At 38.4% G+C, this 16,762-nt stretch overlaps 1 protein-coding gene across 1 annotated transcript; it reads left to right on the top strand.

Moving 5' to 3' along the window:
* The first annotated feature begins 1,913 nt into the window (after positions 1–1,913).
* Positions 1,914–15,778, top strand: NSUN7 (NOP2/Sun domain family, member 7). The gene is given in 14 exon segments (XM_010181389.1): positions 1,914–1,968; positions 1,971–2,219; positions 2,612–2,670; positions 4,022–4,152; positions 6,211–6,363; positions 7,618–7,798; positions 8,834–9,053; positions 9,206–9,349; positions 10,071–10,184; positions 10,732–10,834; positions 13,543–13,561; positions 13,563–13,661; positions 15,273–15,285; positions 15,288–15,778. Coding segments are annotated over 14 exon segments (2,031 nt in total).
* The last annotated feature ends 984 nt before the right edge of the window (positions 15,779–16,762 follow it).

The following is a 16,762-nucleotide window of genomic DNA, read 5'->3' on the forward strand; positions in this document are numbered from 1 at the left end:
CTACCCCCCCCTCTCCCCCCGGTGCCCGCCGCAGCCCGAACCAGTGCCCCCGGTCCGGGGGGCCGACTGGTGGCGGGAAGCGCGGGCAGGCGGGAGAACTGAGCAGGGGGAGACTGTCCTCCCCCGTCGGAGGACTGAAAGTGGCGCCGCACCTTCCCGAACCCAACGGTCCCCAGCCCAGTAGGAGCGGCCTGTGGGCGGGGGCACACGCAGCCCGTGCCCTCTAGGGACGCGGCTCGGGTCAGCCGAGCAGGGGAGAGGCGCTTGCTGGCGGGTAAAGATTAACGGGGGCGTGCGGGTCCGCCGGCAGGGTGGTCGAGCGGTGGGTGGTAGGTCGGCCCTGCTCGGCGGTGGCGTGGTGGGGTGTGGGTAACGCAGGGCAGGCCGCCGCTCCCGCAGAGTCCGGCGCCGCCAGCCCCGGAGGTAGAAGTGAGCGGGAGAAACCCAGACTGCGAAACGCGGCGCGGCAATTACTGCCGAGGGGAAGGGGTGGAGTTGCCCCGCCCGCGCTTGTGTGATGTTGGCAGGGTTGTTTTTTGGTTTTTATTTTTTTAAGGCCTTGCAAGCCAGTGTTTCAAGAAACCCTTTGTATGTTTATACAAACAAGTGTCTTTTTTCCCAGAGTGACTGTACTGTGAGTTGGTGTGGACCGTTTCTCATAAGTAAAGCGGAGTTGGGGAATGGTCTCGTGGGTGACTTCCTGACTTTCACTGAGCTTCCCTTCCCTCCAGCTTAGTTACCTGAAGCTGGGGACACCAGAAGCTTTGCGATCAATTGAAGCTCTGTATCAGACAGTCACTGTTGGTGTTAGAAAGCAGATACGTTCATATATACCCACAGAATTAGTAATATTAAAACTAGATCATATAGCTGCCAAGTTCTCTTGTATTATTCTTCCACAGACAGGAAGACTAGTTTGGTGTTTTGTTTGGTTTTGGGTTTTTTGTTTTGTTTTGTTGTGGTTTTTTTTGTTTGTTGTTTTTTAAAATCTTTTCTCTATGACTAAATTTGTCTTGGCTTATCCTTTGTCTGAACATTTAACCTAACTTCTAAGCCTCCAAGCACTGTCATGAATGCACATTATAGCAACCAGAGCAAGTAGAGTAAGTCCAAGCATATACTTTAAGTAGGTTTTATGTGGAACTTAAGCATATTTTTGGATTGAGCTAACACTGGAGTTATTTTTCTTTTTTTTCCTGAAGCCCTGTTCCACCTCCAGGGGAAGGTAGTTTTTATTGTTTATGTATGATGTGTAGAAAATTTAAGAAACACACATGGGCTTATGGAGAGTTGAATAGTATCTTCAGAGACTGTCAGAGGGGATTTCCTGCATTTAGAATTGTGTTGTTTAGGTACTACATTAAATACATTAACACTTAGGTGATCTCTATTATCCATGTTTAGGAAAACATGCAGTTTAGTGGACAAGCATGTGGAATTCACGGCAACTCTTTTCGAGATGGTTCCTCTTTGGAAGATATCTGCTTTGAAATTTCTGTAGTGTCTTTTTATTAAAGGAGAACTAGTAAGAGATACTATTTGGTCTGCAATAATAATGCTTCTTATTAGACACAGACTCAAACCTCTGTTAGGATCACTTGTTGTAAAGCACTGGCCCCTTTGAAACAAGTAACCAGTCTTTGTATCTGCATTAGTGAAAATAAATACGGTAAGAAAACTATTATAAATACTTATCTACTATAAGATGTAAGATGATAAATGTATAGATGATATATGCATGTACACATTTGCACGATTAGAGCCTAAAAAAAGGAAATAAATTCTATTGAAAACCTGAAAATGAAAGGAGACATGTATTCTAATGAAAGAAAATGCCATGATTCAATACAAACTTTGTTTTTTTGCAGAGGCAGCAGGATTGTGACTTGCATTTAAAATCACCGACTGGAAAAATGCTAGGTTCCAGAAGTAGCTCGATGTCTTTATGTGAGGATGGTGTAAGTGATACTTGAGTGAAATGGAAGTTTCAGATGAAGAAAGATCTGTTGTAAAAAGAACAATGACTCTGATGGAGAAGAACGGCTATCACGACTCCGTGTATGTAAACGCAGCCAAGATTTTTCAAGGCATTCATACTGAGAAGAGTAAGGATCGAATATTGGTGCGGTATAGTGATCATGCAGTATCTCCCGTGCTGACTTTTAAAGATGAGTATTCTCAGTGTGTATCTTACGAACTGGCTTTCAATGCTCTCAAATGTAAGTACAGAACTTTTCCAAGAGTTCCCAACAGAAACGATGCAGCAGAGAGAATATGGAAAACCAAAGTGTTTTGTTTCTGCCTGACAGCAGAGATCTGGGGATTTGTTTTTTCTAACTGCAGGTTACTACTAGACTATGCGTATCCCTCATATATTTAAATATATCTAAGTGATGATTTTGTGAAATCAAACATCTAAACTCTAGAGCTTTTTAATGTAAAGGAATTATACTTATTTGGAGTTGTTTCTGTTTGTGATTGAATTTGCTCTTAATTTTCATGATGTTTAACCTTACAGCTTTTTCTTTAGTGATTTATAAGTTTTTCTTTTTCTTCCGTAGAAGCTTGTAGGTTTCATAGTGTAACTTGTCAAGATTTTCCTTTTTTTTAGATCAAGATTTTCTTGAAGAATTATTGTTAGATGCTTCTGTTTACCCATGCCAGTCAATAGTAAGTGAATGTTTTTGTGAGGAAATAATTTTGTATTTTCTGAGTTGATGGAACAAGAATCTCTTCTGAGGATTCTGCAGCACTTTTAAAAACATTTGTTGTTTTCAACTATATGGTAGCCTGAAACTGAAATATTGCTGTCCTTTTTAGTTAATTGTCTAAAGCATCAATCTCCAAGTTACTAGATACGTTGTTTGTGAGATTCTTGTTGCACCTTGCTGCTGGGAATCAAAACCTTCAAAGAAAGAAGCTAGGAGAGTAAACTGTAATGCTTCCTGTCATGTAATACTTGCTTATTGATGTTGTCTGTATCCATATGCTTTCCTTCCCAGCTGTGTCCCCTTGTGAATGGGCGAAAAAAAAAGTCATGTTCCCTTCCTGTCTCTGGGTGTTGTGAAGTGTGGAGTGAACCCTATCAGACAAAAGAATGCATTGAACCTGTGTTTTGTTTCCAAAATAAAAAGTGTGTTGTATACAAATATTGTACTTGTACTGGCAAAAATTGGTCCAGTTTACTCTCTCAACGTGCTTTCCTGCTTTGACATGAGAAGAAATTCTAGAGCTGCAGAGTAATCTGCTGCTCCTTCCAGTTTAGTCTTTCACTTTGAAAAGTACAAGATGAATTTGAACTGATGTTATTTGTGGAGATTGATGTGAGCAGGCAAATGATCTAAAACATTTTATTTTTGGCTTGTTTTTGTAACCAAGTAAGACTTATATGGTAACATTTTGTGTTTAGTGGTATTTCCCTAATAACTTGAGTTTTCTAGCTAATTTAGTCGTATTTATGAGAAGGTGAGAATTTTTGAAGGCAGTAGGACTGTAGGAATTTAATGAAAAGAGGTAGACAAGAGTAACTGAAGTGCTGCTAATTACTGTCCCTAAGGAGATGCTCCCTGGTTTAAACATTTAGACATGGGAAGGAGATTTTACAAGTGTCTCAACTGCAGAATGGTTATTATACACTGAGATTATCGGTTTTTATATACCGAAGAATCTCACAAGAGACAGTTGATAGACAAGAAGTTTTTGTTAGCTTAGCTATTCAAAGAACTACTTTATGAGGAGAAAAGACTTTAAAAGTTTAAATTCTGATAGCATTAAAAGTTAAGATATAGTATATTATCTGTGCATATGGAGAATGTTTTTTAATTTTGATAAGCTAAGTAACTTTTTAAGTTGTCTATTTGAGTTTTTAAAAAATTATTCAGTGTTTTACTAACTCTCCATGAGGAATTACTTTCATATTCTTAAAAATAAGCATTTCATTGGAGTCTTTAATATGGCTCTTTCTGCAGAAGTAAGGCATGCTTTGTGTCACTTTGTCTATCCAGTTCCTTTTCTGTTACAGCCAGATGAATTAACCAGCTTGCTTGTTGTGATGCTTTATGACCTACAAGACTGAAAGTTTCAAGCACGACAGATACTTGATGAAGAAGAACCTGTAGCAGAGGTTCAGAAAGTAGAGCGTTACCTATACAGGTATAAATGCTAAGAACTTTTTTTTTTATAATCATAGCATCCCTTAGGTTGGAAAAGACCTTTAAGATCATTGAGTCCAACCATTAACCTAACACTGCCAAGTCCACCACGAAACCATGTCCCTGAGTGCCACATCTACATGTCTTTTAAATACTTTGAGAGATGGTGACTCCACCACTTGCCTGGGCAGTTTCAATGCTTGACAACCCTTTCAGTGAAAAAAAATTTCCAGATATCCAATGTAAGCCTCTCCTGGAGCAACCTGAGGCCATATCCTCTCATCCTATCACTTGTTATGTGAGAGAAGAGACTGACACACTGCTCACTGTCGCCTCCCCACCTCCCGTGCAACTAGTCCCCTAGTTGAAGAGACCGGTAAAGTCTCCTTTTCTCCAGACTAAGCAACCCCAGCTCCCTCAGCTGCTCATCATAAGACTTGTGCTCTAAACCCTTCACCAGCTTTGTTGCCCTTCTCTGGACATGTTCCAGCATCTCTGTGCCCTTCTTGTAGTGAGGGGCCCAATACTGAACGCAGTATTCAAGGTGCAGCCTCACCAGTGCCAAGTACAGGAGGATAATCACTTCCCTGGTCCTGCTGGCCATGCTGTTTCTGATACCAGCCAGGATGCTGTTGGCTTTGGCCACCTGGGCACACTGACCTGGACACTGAGGTCAGTCTGACAGGCCTGTAACTCCCTGGAGCCTCCTTCTGGCCCTTTGTAGATAAGCGTTGATATCATTACCAGAAATACTGATTTGTGCCCTTTTTAAAATAATTGTCAGTATTACAGATGTCTCTCAGCTTCAAATTTTGTGGGCTTTGTTCTTATTTTTAATGAGAACCTGGTTTGAAGGGATACTTTCATATTCCTATAGGTAAGAAAAATAGAGCTAAGAAACCATCTTTATGTTGTGGATTATTTTGCTCGAAAAAGATATGTTATTTTGGAGTTGTTGAAACTTTCATACAACTTTAGAAAAGAAAAATACTCATTAAACATAAATAGGAGTGGTATAGAGTCAAGAGGTCATGGGATGGAATAATCTATTATGGAACTTTTAAAAATATTTATTTTAATTAGAGAGCATATGCAATATAAACATTTCAGGTAGTGTTCAAATGTTTCTTTCATCAGTTTCTTGATCAACTCAACAGACATTTGTTAGACAAAATTGTGTTGGCACTGGATTTAGAATAGCCCAAATAGTTTGAATAGCCCAAATAGTTCATGAATATTGTAAGTGCAAGGTATTCCTAGAGCACTATAAGTGATATACCTTGACACCTTAAATAGCTCACCAGCAATTTTAATTTGCTTCTGCAGTATGAGAGTGATGAGACACTGGCACAGGTTGCCCAGGGAAGCTGTGGATGCCCCCTCTCTGGAAGTGTTCAAGGCCAGGTTGGACAGGGCTTTGGGCAACCTGGTCTGGTGGGAGGTGTCCCTGCCCATGGCAGAGGGATTGGACTGGATGATCTTTAAAGTCCCTTCCAACCTGAAGCATTCCGTGATTCTACAAAGTGTCACATATTAAGATTATACATAAAGCTTGCAGGAAGAGAAGACTGGGAATGTTTCCTCTGACATTTTCACGTAATAAAACCGACTCATGGTTGCCATCATACTTGTGTTGTTTCTGCACATGTTGAGAGGTCAGCTTTCATTAGATGCTTATTCTGCCTATCAATGTATTTGTATCTTCAAACACAAAAAATCTTATGATTGTATTCCACAGATTGCAGATCCAGAACATTTTCTTTTTTTTTTTATTTAGCTTTCTGAGAAAATGGATCTGTGTGGGAGTTGTCTGTCATAATTCCAGTTCCTTGTGCATTTAAGTAAAATAGTCTCAGCTATGTACTACTACCTTGCATCTACCGTTGTTTGGGTTAGAAAGTGTCCAATAGCTGTATTTTCTGTAACAGCATGCAAAATGAGGCCTCACATGTGGTTTTGGTTTCGGAGCAAGATAATATTGTGATGGAAATGTTGCATGTTAATAGCTGATATAAACATTTATAAAGCTTACTAAACTTGTAGTAGTATGCTTTTGTAGTTTTAGGACCAAATTGGCAGCTGCATTAGCAAGATGTCGCATCAAACATGACGCTATTTCTATTGAATACATTCTACCAGAAACCTTACGGAAGCAGGAACAAAGGGCATCTGCTTTGCCTTTATGTGTTTGGGTAAACACATTTAAAATCAGGTAAGGTCTTTACAGTATCATCTAATATTGACATTTTTACATATGAAGTGATAGGCTTTACTACACACTTGTTTTAGAATTTCCAGGTTATATTACCAATAATGTAAGTTTCTTGGAGTAAATTATGAATAGTCCATTGACATTGCGTTATGTTTGTTTGTAATTTTTGTATATCGCAGTAATGGTATTAATAATCTGTAACAAAGTTGTGAAATGGTTTTTCTTACTGTTTGTTGCTTCTGTGGATCTTTCACCAAAAAAATGAGGAAATAAGGTTAGAAAAAACTATATCAATGAATAAACTCTTGTGATGGAAAAAGAGAAAACTTATTTAAAAGTGGGTGTAAGCCACTTAAAATTGCTGTAAGCCATAACATTGGCAAAGGGCGTTAAAATAAATACAATATTTAGTATTGGTGTTTATTCTGTAAGGACAGTGTAAACTTGAAATAAATATACACTTTTAAAAATCTGCACATTCAGTGGGCTACTATATATGTAACACTGGTGTTCCCAGGTCCGTACTAGCTGACACATGGACCATACCAGGTTATCCTGTTACCTGTTTTGTTAGACAGATAATCCATTCTATTATGTTTTCAAGATCTTTGTTTTCATACTCTTGTCTTAGACCAGTGTTCTGTGTTTAGGTTATAGGCTCTTCAAGATAGAGAAGGTGTCTTACTCTGGTTGTGATTTTACAGCCCTTAAATAAGACTGAACTAAAACCTGCTGTGTTGATCCTACATTTAATGTACTATATAAACTTATGGCACTGTCTGAAGCTGCATTTCAATACACAAGTCTTGGTGTATATATCTTTAAATCTTTATGATATTTGAATTGCAAACCTCAGCATTTATGCTTTTATTACATTTATACAAGGATTATTTCAGCCATTAAATTCATTGGCGAGCTGGGCTAAATTGGAAGCAATTGAAAGAATTAAACTATTCCAGCAATAAATTTGCTGCAGTGTCCTCTGAGCACATGGACATTCATGTTTTGATGCTTTGAATCATCCTCTGGAGACACACACCTCTTGATTTATTTTATCAGACTTATTAACTTAATTGTTTCAAACCTGAACTTAGATGCCTAAAACAGAGTGAATTCTCCTCCTGCATTAGGCAGTATTGCATCTTACAGATATGTGTATATGCACACTGAATAAATGCCAGAATCCATATAATCAGTGTGAACTCTATTGCTTAAGTAACTGCTGTATATTTAGTCTGAGTTGTATGTTAACAGCCTTGAAGATGTTTTCAGAGATTTGAAGGAGGGATTCACAAGAGTTGAATCTGTGTCAGGCCTCGACGGTTACACATACTGTGTGGACCAACATTGCCATGATGCATTGTTTTTTTCTTCCTCTCTTAAAGAAGAACTGCTTCATTTAGACCTTTTTGCAGATTGCAAACTCTTACTGCAGGTGAGTTGATGTCACTCATGAATAATGTGATCTGCAAACTAAAATACTTTTCAAAGGGCATTTTCATTTGATGCTTAGCAGTTTCTGGAAACTTTAGCCTGAAAATTTTATTACCTAACTTACAATGTAAGTCTGAATATCTCATTTAAATGTGTTTATTTTGAATAGAAGACTCAGGGAAAAGAACTATACATGATGGCCCCATAGGTCACCAGAACCAATTCTAAGTATTACTATTTGAGAATATTCAAAATTAGGAAATAGAACCCTCCAAGACTCCATCTCTGTGTGGTGTGGTAGGGTGGTACTTGAATGGCGTAAGCAGATATGTAGACATTAATGTCAACTTAAAGATTTAGCTTTTTTTGTTCATTTCCTTAATACCAGTATTTGCCAGGTTTAGTGCAAAACTTGGTACCCGCAGTCCGTATCTTCACTCTCTGCCTTTTTTAGTCATTTGATGGAGATAATGTTTGATAAGTATCACTCTCTCTTTGGTATTTATTGTATGGGATCTTTTACTCTTGTAAATGTGCTTTCTGTATTCAGATCTGCCTCAGTGTTCAGTTTTCAGCAAAATCTTAGTTTTTGACCTGTAAAAGTTTAATTTCTGCTAGAATTATCTTCCAAGAGCTGTGTGAATAGTTTTGCTATTATGTTCTGTTAAGCTGCCTCTGAGGATGGATTTTGCATATCGTGGCTTATGTTTTGTCTTTCCTGGAACTGGCTGTCTTAGTCTAAGAGTTTCTCCTTATGAGGATGAAATGTACTTAAAATTTCTTTTCACCTAGAGATAGTACGTTCTCTTATGAATTAGTTAGAATTATTTACTTTTAGTGTTTAGAGTTAATAAGATGCTTGATTTGTACTTTATTTAATCTTGTATTGGTAGCTATCCATGATTAATTTTTCTCCTCCCCTCTTTCTAGTTTGTCATGAAAACAATGAAATGCCTCTCTAATTTGGAAAGAAAGGTTGGCACTCACAGAAACCAAATTAGTTGGCCATATTTAATCTTGTGTCATTATTTTATAGGACAAGTCTCGCAGCCTTGCTGTACACTCTACGCAGGCACTGCTGAATATGGATGATGACATTATAGTGGCTCATGTAGGTTCCCATCTGACCATTGCCCATTTGTCAGCGCTGATGGTTCACAGTGTGTCCACAATTTTTGTCTGTGGTGTAAAATGTTCAGCAAAAGCAGCTGAACTGAGCAACTTGTTCAGTGTGATAAATGATTTAGCCTCAAACAGTATTTTGAGTATTTTTTGGATTTGGGCCTAGCAGGCTCTAGCTCTATGGAAGTTTGTGTAACGCCACAGTTGCCTCACCTTTATCACATTAAAATTAGGCAGGCTTGCTTGCATGTAGAACTGTTGAGTTTTTTGGTTTGATTTTTTTCAGATGTTCAGTTGTTTGCTGAAGACTTTACTGAGATTGAACCAACAGACCCAAGACTTGAAAAGACAAAAGTTATTTTGCTGCTGCCGCAGTGCTCTGGGCTGGGCGTTGGCAATCCAGTAGACTTTATTGTGAATGAACACAGAGGTAACTTTTGATACAACAGCTCGCTCGCTTTCTAGTAGAAATAGCATGCAAGTGTTTTGGTCTGGACATCGTAGCTGCTTCAGTTAATTGTATCATTTTATGAAATAGCCTTCCTTTTAGATTAACTGGTATAAAACATATATATGAAAGAGCTTGCATAATTCTGTAGGTGTGTACCTGCAAGCTACTATGGAAATACAAAAGAGAACAAATAAAGTTCACAGATTATTTTTATGCATAAAGTGAGCAAGAATTTGGCCTAGCTTAGGATTCTCAACAAGAAAAAAGAAACTTTCTAGGAGGCACTGAAGGATTAAGAGGGTTTTGTAAAGGCATTTTCCAGTCGATAATAAGAAGTTGGAGGGTTATTCTGGGGAGCAGAGTGTATAGAGCCTTTTAAAGTAAAAATAGGTAGAAAATTTTTTCAAGATATCAGTGAGTATATAATTTTACCTTGATTACATTCCTTTATTGATTGTTTGTATAAGTTTATTCACTGAACAGCTTTCATTAAACAGAAACAAATAAGAGGCAGTAGTAATTACAGGTAAAGAGGAACAGAAGAATCATTTAGCGTTTCTTGGTGGTGTAGTTCATAAAACCTACGTTCCCAGTGCACTAGTAATAACCAGGTCTGTTACCAAAGCATTTTCTGCAAACAACGGAATTTTAAGACACTACTGCAAGTTGCATTAACAAATTTACAACTCTTTGCCTTTAGATACAGGATTGCTGAGAGATCTTTTCCAAGGATCTGTACCTAAGGACAAACTCAGTATTCTTGCTGAGAAACAGCTTAAGGAATTGATGCATGCAATGAAATTTAAGTGTGCTGGCTCTTGGATTCCTGGGAGCACCTTATACTATCAATTGCATTACACTGCCACCAGTTTTTATAAAGTTAAAAATACTCTAATTACTCTTTTAGTTAAGGGCAAGTGTGTAACCAAACCCCCTAAATTAACCATCCCCTCAAGTTTAAAGTTGTCTGTCTCCTATTCACCAGCCATTAATACAGTAATCTTCTGCCTTGTACAGAGAACTGCTTTTCTGGCTTAGTCATGCTCTGCTTTGGTAGACTTGTAAATGTGGTCTGGCTCCAGCTTCATGCTGCCACTTTCTTCCCCCTCCTTTGGTAGCTGTGTGAAAAGACTGTGTGCAGCCCTTAGCTTCTGCTGAAATCTGCAAATATTTGAAAATATTTTAATTATTAATAAACACTAGAGATTGAATACCAGTGTGTACAGGAAGACATATTTCACTGGTAGAAATGACATCCAAGCATAATTTTTATGCTGGTTTCAGTCCTTACTAAGCCGGTGTGTACATGAAGAATTTGAACAGTAGAAAATTGTGTTTGTTTTTTAGTTACTGAAATACAGCTATTGTTTACTGTACTTGCTCAGTTTACCCAGAAGAAAATGAAGTAGTAGTGAAAAAAGCACTGGAATCTGGAGTAGAAGGAAATAAAGTACAACCATATAGGTATGGAATGAGTAGTTCTATGGAAAAATTACATATAACTTTAAATTGTAGCATAATTCTTATCCTAGACTGATCTGTGTCTTGCAGTAGATTAACATTTAGAATAGTTTTTTGCTGCCTCTCATTCCTCTCCTTTTGATGCTATAAGAGTATTAAGTAGCATCCTCTTGACTTTTTAATCTAATATTTTTGTTCCCATCTGAAATCAAGATGGGAGGAAGGCATCACTGGTTGGAAATAACATTATGGTGAGCTTCTGATAGAGCTATTGCTTTAATCCTATCATATCCAGAGAATGAGGCTAGTTTAAGATAAGACTGCGGTCAGTCCAAAGAATTTTAAAAAGAGGTATGTTATGCATAATGTTAAGACACAGTACAACAAAATGCATCTTTCTTGCAAATCACCATTAGGAAAGAGCAGCCTGCTTGAAATTTTACACTAAATGGGATGAGATCAGGGTATGTCTTGCCACTGATGCTGTGCAAGTCCAAAGACCTTTATGGACTTTTGCTGTAAACTGTATTTTCCTTTGGAATTTGAAATTTTGTCATGTCTGTCATGTCTTGACCTCTATGCACCTATTAGTCTATGGGAAAGACTAGGGAGGCCTTGAACATAATGGTCTCTGAATTGTTTTAACACAAATAATACATAAATTCATTTTATATTTATATATATATATATCTGTATATCAGAATTTATATATTAATCCTCAGGTTTTTTCCATAGCTCTATTTTTTTCCAGAAAAAAATCCCCTATGTCTAAAACATACCCCCTCCCCAAAACCCAAGGAAAATCTATTCAGTGTTTTTCAGAAACATCATGTAGCTTGTTATACTGCCAAATCAGAGTTTCACTTTCAAATACAAGGCAATCTCGGATGATAAAAAAGGGGGAATAAACTACATAAACATTTTTGCAGACGTGATCAAATTTGTGACTGAAGACTCAATTTCATAAATGATGATTCCAGAATCAGTTCCTCCTTCACTGTCACACACAGATCCTGGATGTTTTCACCCTTAGTTCTTGCTACAGTAAAGCTTCTGGTAACCAGCACAAACAGAGCTGCAATAGCACACCATAAATACAATATATAGGGGGATTATGCTTGACTTAAAATGAAAGCGCAGGCTGTTTAAGATGCACGTACTTACAATGGTTCCTTGTACACTTTCCGTAGACTTAATTGGGTAACTTCTTAGACTAAAGGAATGCAGGATTCAGTGAAAAACTCTGCAGCAGAATTGCTAGCTTGTGTTCAGGTTAGACCATTAAAACAACCTGTGTGATCATCACAGATCTACTTGATACTAATTTCTTTTGCAAGAAAATGGAGGGCTTTCAGGAAACTTTTAGGCCAGTCGTTCTTATGTGTATTCTGTCTTTTGGAATTACTCTGCAGTGCAGGAGTGGTGCTGAACCAAAGTAAGGCTGTGCTGGAGCCTGGTCAGATACAGCTGGGCTCAGGGCTGTGAAACTGTAAAGGTGATTTCAAACACGTACCCACTGTCTAGGCTGAGCTTACCTTAAGGATATGAGAGTTTACAGCAAAGGCTTTACCTTACATAAGGGTACACATTGTGAGCAGATGTATATAGAAAGGATACTAACCCATTCATACATCAGTCTATCAAATTTCAGTTGATTTCTGCATCAATTTTCAGGGTCAGACCATCCATCAAAGCGATTCCTGGCAACAATAATCTGTATATATCTATCAAAATAGAGATTATAACATTTTTGCATTGAATGACCAGATCAAAAAGCAAGAATCACCTGTGTGTCATAGGACATTGAGTTTTGTTCAGTAAGGCAAGGAGGATGTGAGCCTTGTAGTCTGTTTTACCAAGTTTCGAGGGATATAAAATTAAAAAAAAATCCAGATTACAGTGAAAACTTGGGAACAAACAGTTTGCAACTTCCCATCAGAAATGGCCTGGCCAGCCAAACTGGGATATTGCTGACAAAGACTGACTGCATTTCCGCATAACCGTGTTTGAACCAAGCTGTGTCTCAAGAGGCTCAGTGCAGCACTGAGGACGGGCTGCATCTCAGTCCTCAGCAGTGCCAGGAGGAGGGCATAGCAGTTGCACAAGGACATTTTGGTAGCGTTTTTCTGCACTGACACAGCTCAGTCCAACTTTAGCAGCCTCATGAGCCAAGTCCTCAGCCTGTTTGTAACAGCCAGGGATTACCGGAATACAGGACGACATGAGAAAAGGCTGGGTCTGCCGTCCTCACTGATGCATTCCAAAGCTGTGCATTTGGAAAAACAGCACTTTATTACAAATAGGCAACTTTTTCTAACCTTTTTAGTGTAAGATAGATAATTTGTTATGAGCATATACTCAGTAACTCAAGAGCATTCCCCAACTTCATGGGCAACTTGATAATCCAGTAATTGCAAACCTGAGCAAGAACACAGTTGTTAATTATGTTCATAAATATTTATTATCTGGTGGTTAATATACTTAATTATTGGAAAACATTAATGGGAATTACTGGAAAAAAATGGAAAAAACCCCACGTAAATCTAAGAAGATTTATTTTCCTGTCTGTCTTGAATTGCAGTTTTTTTAAATTAAGACTTTATAAGACTGTCATTGAAATATAATATTTGGAAATTACATTTAATCTGTCCTTGTTTATTTCCTTTTATGTCCTTAAATATTATTTTTTGTCATTTGTTTATTTTTTACAGGCTTATTCCTCCTGTTTTTGCCTGCTTGCTCTGACTCAAATGCTTACACTGAAACTTTTTTCAAAATGGAACCATCAGAAGTCTCCAGTGGCTGTTTTCTAGCTGTTCTAGCAAGAGAGGTAAGCTAAGAAAAGTTATCATTTAAAAAGCACTTCACAGAAAAAGAATACTGCCATTTCCCACAAAAGTATATATGAAATGGAACATTTAAAAAAAACCTCCTGGCTGTTCTGTAGTTGTTTTAACAACAAAGAATAGGTGAGCAGTTGAAATGTGCCAACTGTAGAGTTTTATGCTGAGCGCAGCTTTCCAACACGTGCCATTTCTTCTCGAACTGTTTGTGGTCAGAGCAGTCTCTCGATCCAAGTCAGTGCTAGGAGCATCTCCAGGAAACATGTAGTTGTTGTCGCACTCTGGGATGAAATACTCAGCTTGAGGAGACTCAGAATAAATGGCATCCAGTAAAGTTATTTGTTACATCTGTACATTTCACCAAGATTTGCAGGTGTCCAGGCAGACAGTGTCACCTGTAGGGATTGAGACTTCATTATAATTTGAATAAAATAGGTAGGAATCTGTTTCCTTTCAAAACAAAGGCATATGAAAATCTGGTTTGAAAGGCAGGGGGCTTTTGCTGAGCAAATGGAAAAGCCTTGGTACAGTTCCCAAGAAAAGGCCTCAAAGGGTGTGTTGGCATCTCTGAGCATCAACATTTTCTTCTTGTGGCTGAGAAAAGTAGGACTTTTTTCACCTAAAGAGGAATGGGGGGAGCTAATTAGAAATTCAGTGAAAATTAAAGATATAAGATCTTATTTGGTTATTTGTACCACTGCCTGTCATACTGCAACTACAGTGCTTGAAAGAAGCTTGTGTCTTGGGGGAATTTAGAAGATTTTATTAAGAGAACCACACATGAAAAGCCTTTCAAGTTGTCTGTTACTGACCTCTTTCCTTTCAATGTAAAATACTTTTAACCTGGCTCCTTGAGGTGCTAAGTTTTAGTTAATTGTGCTGTGTACATCTGTCTACCACACTGTCTCCCTCCAGAGAAGGAAACACTTTTGTTTCAGGTAGCTGATTGCAGTTTTTTAGCTACTTTCTGATGCATGGAAGCAATTGCTCCTGTGGCCAGTTTTTAGGTGAATCTGGAAATGAACGTTTTCCACAAGGCAGAAAAAGTGTACTTAAAATTTAAACTGAAATTTCTGGTTTACAGAAACCCCTCTTCTTGGCTAGCTGTAAAGAGTTTCTTCCCCATTGCTTCTCTTTACACATACTTGGATGTTGACCTGGTTCTTCGTTAATGGAGGTTGAGAGCTCCTTGCTTATTCATTATAATGAAAATTACTCATGTTTAATGTTACTAATTTCTGTATTTCAGTAACCATTTCTGATATAAACACACACACTTACATATATATGCATGTTGTTACAAACATGTTACAGAGCAAGTCAATAAAGTCCAGAACTCAGTTCCCCCTATTTAGGCCTGTAGAGGGCAGAGTCTCTGAAGAGGAAATGCTCAGACACCTCTTTACACAACAGTCACATTCTTAATTTCTTGAATAAATAGGTTGGTTAGCATTTATCACTTGTGTCTTAAGTTTTTCTGCTAGATTCTGCTGTAGTTTTCTTGTGGAGTAAATTCTGAGGAATCTGGGATTAAAGTACTTAGTTTGCAGCTCTGTGTTGTGGCTTAGATTCATTGTTGTTTCCTTTGAAATTTTCAGGAAGAGTCTTCTGAAACTCTGTTAGAGACATTTTGGATCGTGCTGCAGCAAAGGGACTACTAGACGGCACTGTAGAAAAATCAAAGAAAAAGGGGAAAAAGCAGAAAGCAACACAACGTAGACATCATATTACTCGTAGTGGTATAAAGCCAAAGACTGCAGCGTTCCTTCATCACCAAACTGTATATCGTGCTAAGGAGGAAGTTTCCATGTCTACAGCAGTCAGTAGCATACAACAAAAGGCTGTGATCTGAACCAATGGCTACGTTCAGCTGCAGAAAGCCATCAGCCCCCTTTCAGACACAGCTCGGCCTGAAGTGCTGAAGCACCCGCTTCAGTTGTCACCTACGGGCAAGGTGTACCAAAGACAGATGCCTGCTAGGAAGGCGTGCACACAACGCAAGAGGATGACGTTGAAGACCATGGAAATTGTTTTTCCTCCAGGGGTAAGGCCATATGGAGTTTTGCAAAGAAAAAACTCATCATCACTTTCATGGCTGGACTGAAGCAAAGGATTGCAGTGGTAAGACACTTCTACCACCTGTGTCTGAAGTGGCTGAGCCAAATGTGCCTGGCCATCCGTGACCAGGGCTGTAAGGAGCCTCAAATTCGGCCCTACCTTTCTGCAGAAGGTAAAGACTCCTGTAGGTATTGATCAGTATGCTAAGATTGCAGTATACCTTTAAGCACGATAATCTTGCTGTGGCACAGAGATATACTATGGGATATTTGCATAGAAACATTCATGGTAGTAATTTTTAAACCAGTAATCACACTTTAAAGTGACTGGAGCTCAGCTGCATAAGACTGGTAGACTGTTGTGAGGAGTGAGGTCAAAAAATTAGAGCTTCTCACTATACACTTTAAAGTGACAAGTTAAAGTATACCTTTCCCGCCTGCATAGATCTGTAGGAACAGTCAATTTTAAAGTGAGACTGCATTTTATAAGTGGCTGTTTCTCTTTACAAGCGCTAGATACCATTTCTGTGAGTTACCATTTAGACTGACACATGAAACTACGCCTTGCACAGTAAGCTCACCTTTATTTCTGAAACTAGACATGAACTTTTGTACAGGCAGCTGGCCAAGGACACTAAAGCCCACTAGGACACTAGGCTTTCTAGTACTTACTCTTTTGGTTTCTACTCACATGCTTCAAAATATTAACGTTGACAACTAGATAAAATATTTTCATTAAATATGGACAGTATAAAGAAGGAAACTGGCAAACAATGACACAACAATAAGAGGAACTTCAGGAATTGTGTTTAGATTAGAGGTGGTGTAGAAATGAAACACAGCACAGCAGTATAGAAAGGCAAAAGTAGCTGTGGCCCCAAAGAGAAATTTTCCTCTAGGCAATCATTTAAGGTACTTGGTAAGAGCATTGCCAGTGGTGTCGACAATACGGTATGGAATCTGAACCTGGAGATAAGAGTCTGAATTTAGACCCATCTGGAGAAAATGTTTTTAACATCTCTGTTTTGTTT

The sequence above is a fragment of the Mesitornis unicolor genome, unplaced genomic scaffold (genome assembly GCF_000695765.1).
Source record: "Mesitornis unicolor isolate BGI_N332 unplaced genomic scaffold, ASM69576v1 scaffold13783, whole genome shotgun sequence".
Classification (NCBI taxonomy): domain Eukaryota; kingdom Metazoa; phylum Chordata; class Aves; order Mesitornithiformes; family Mesitornithidae; genus Mesitornis; species Mesitornis unicolor.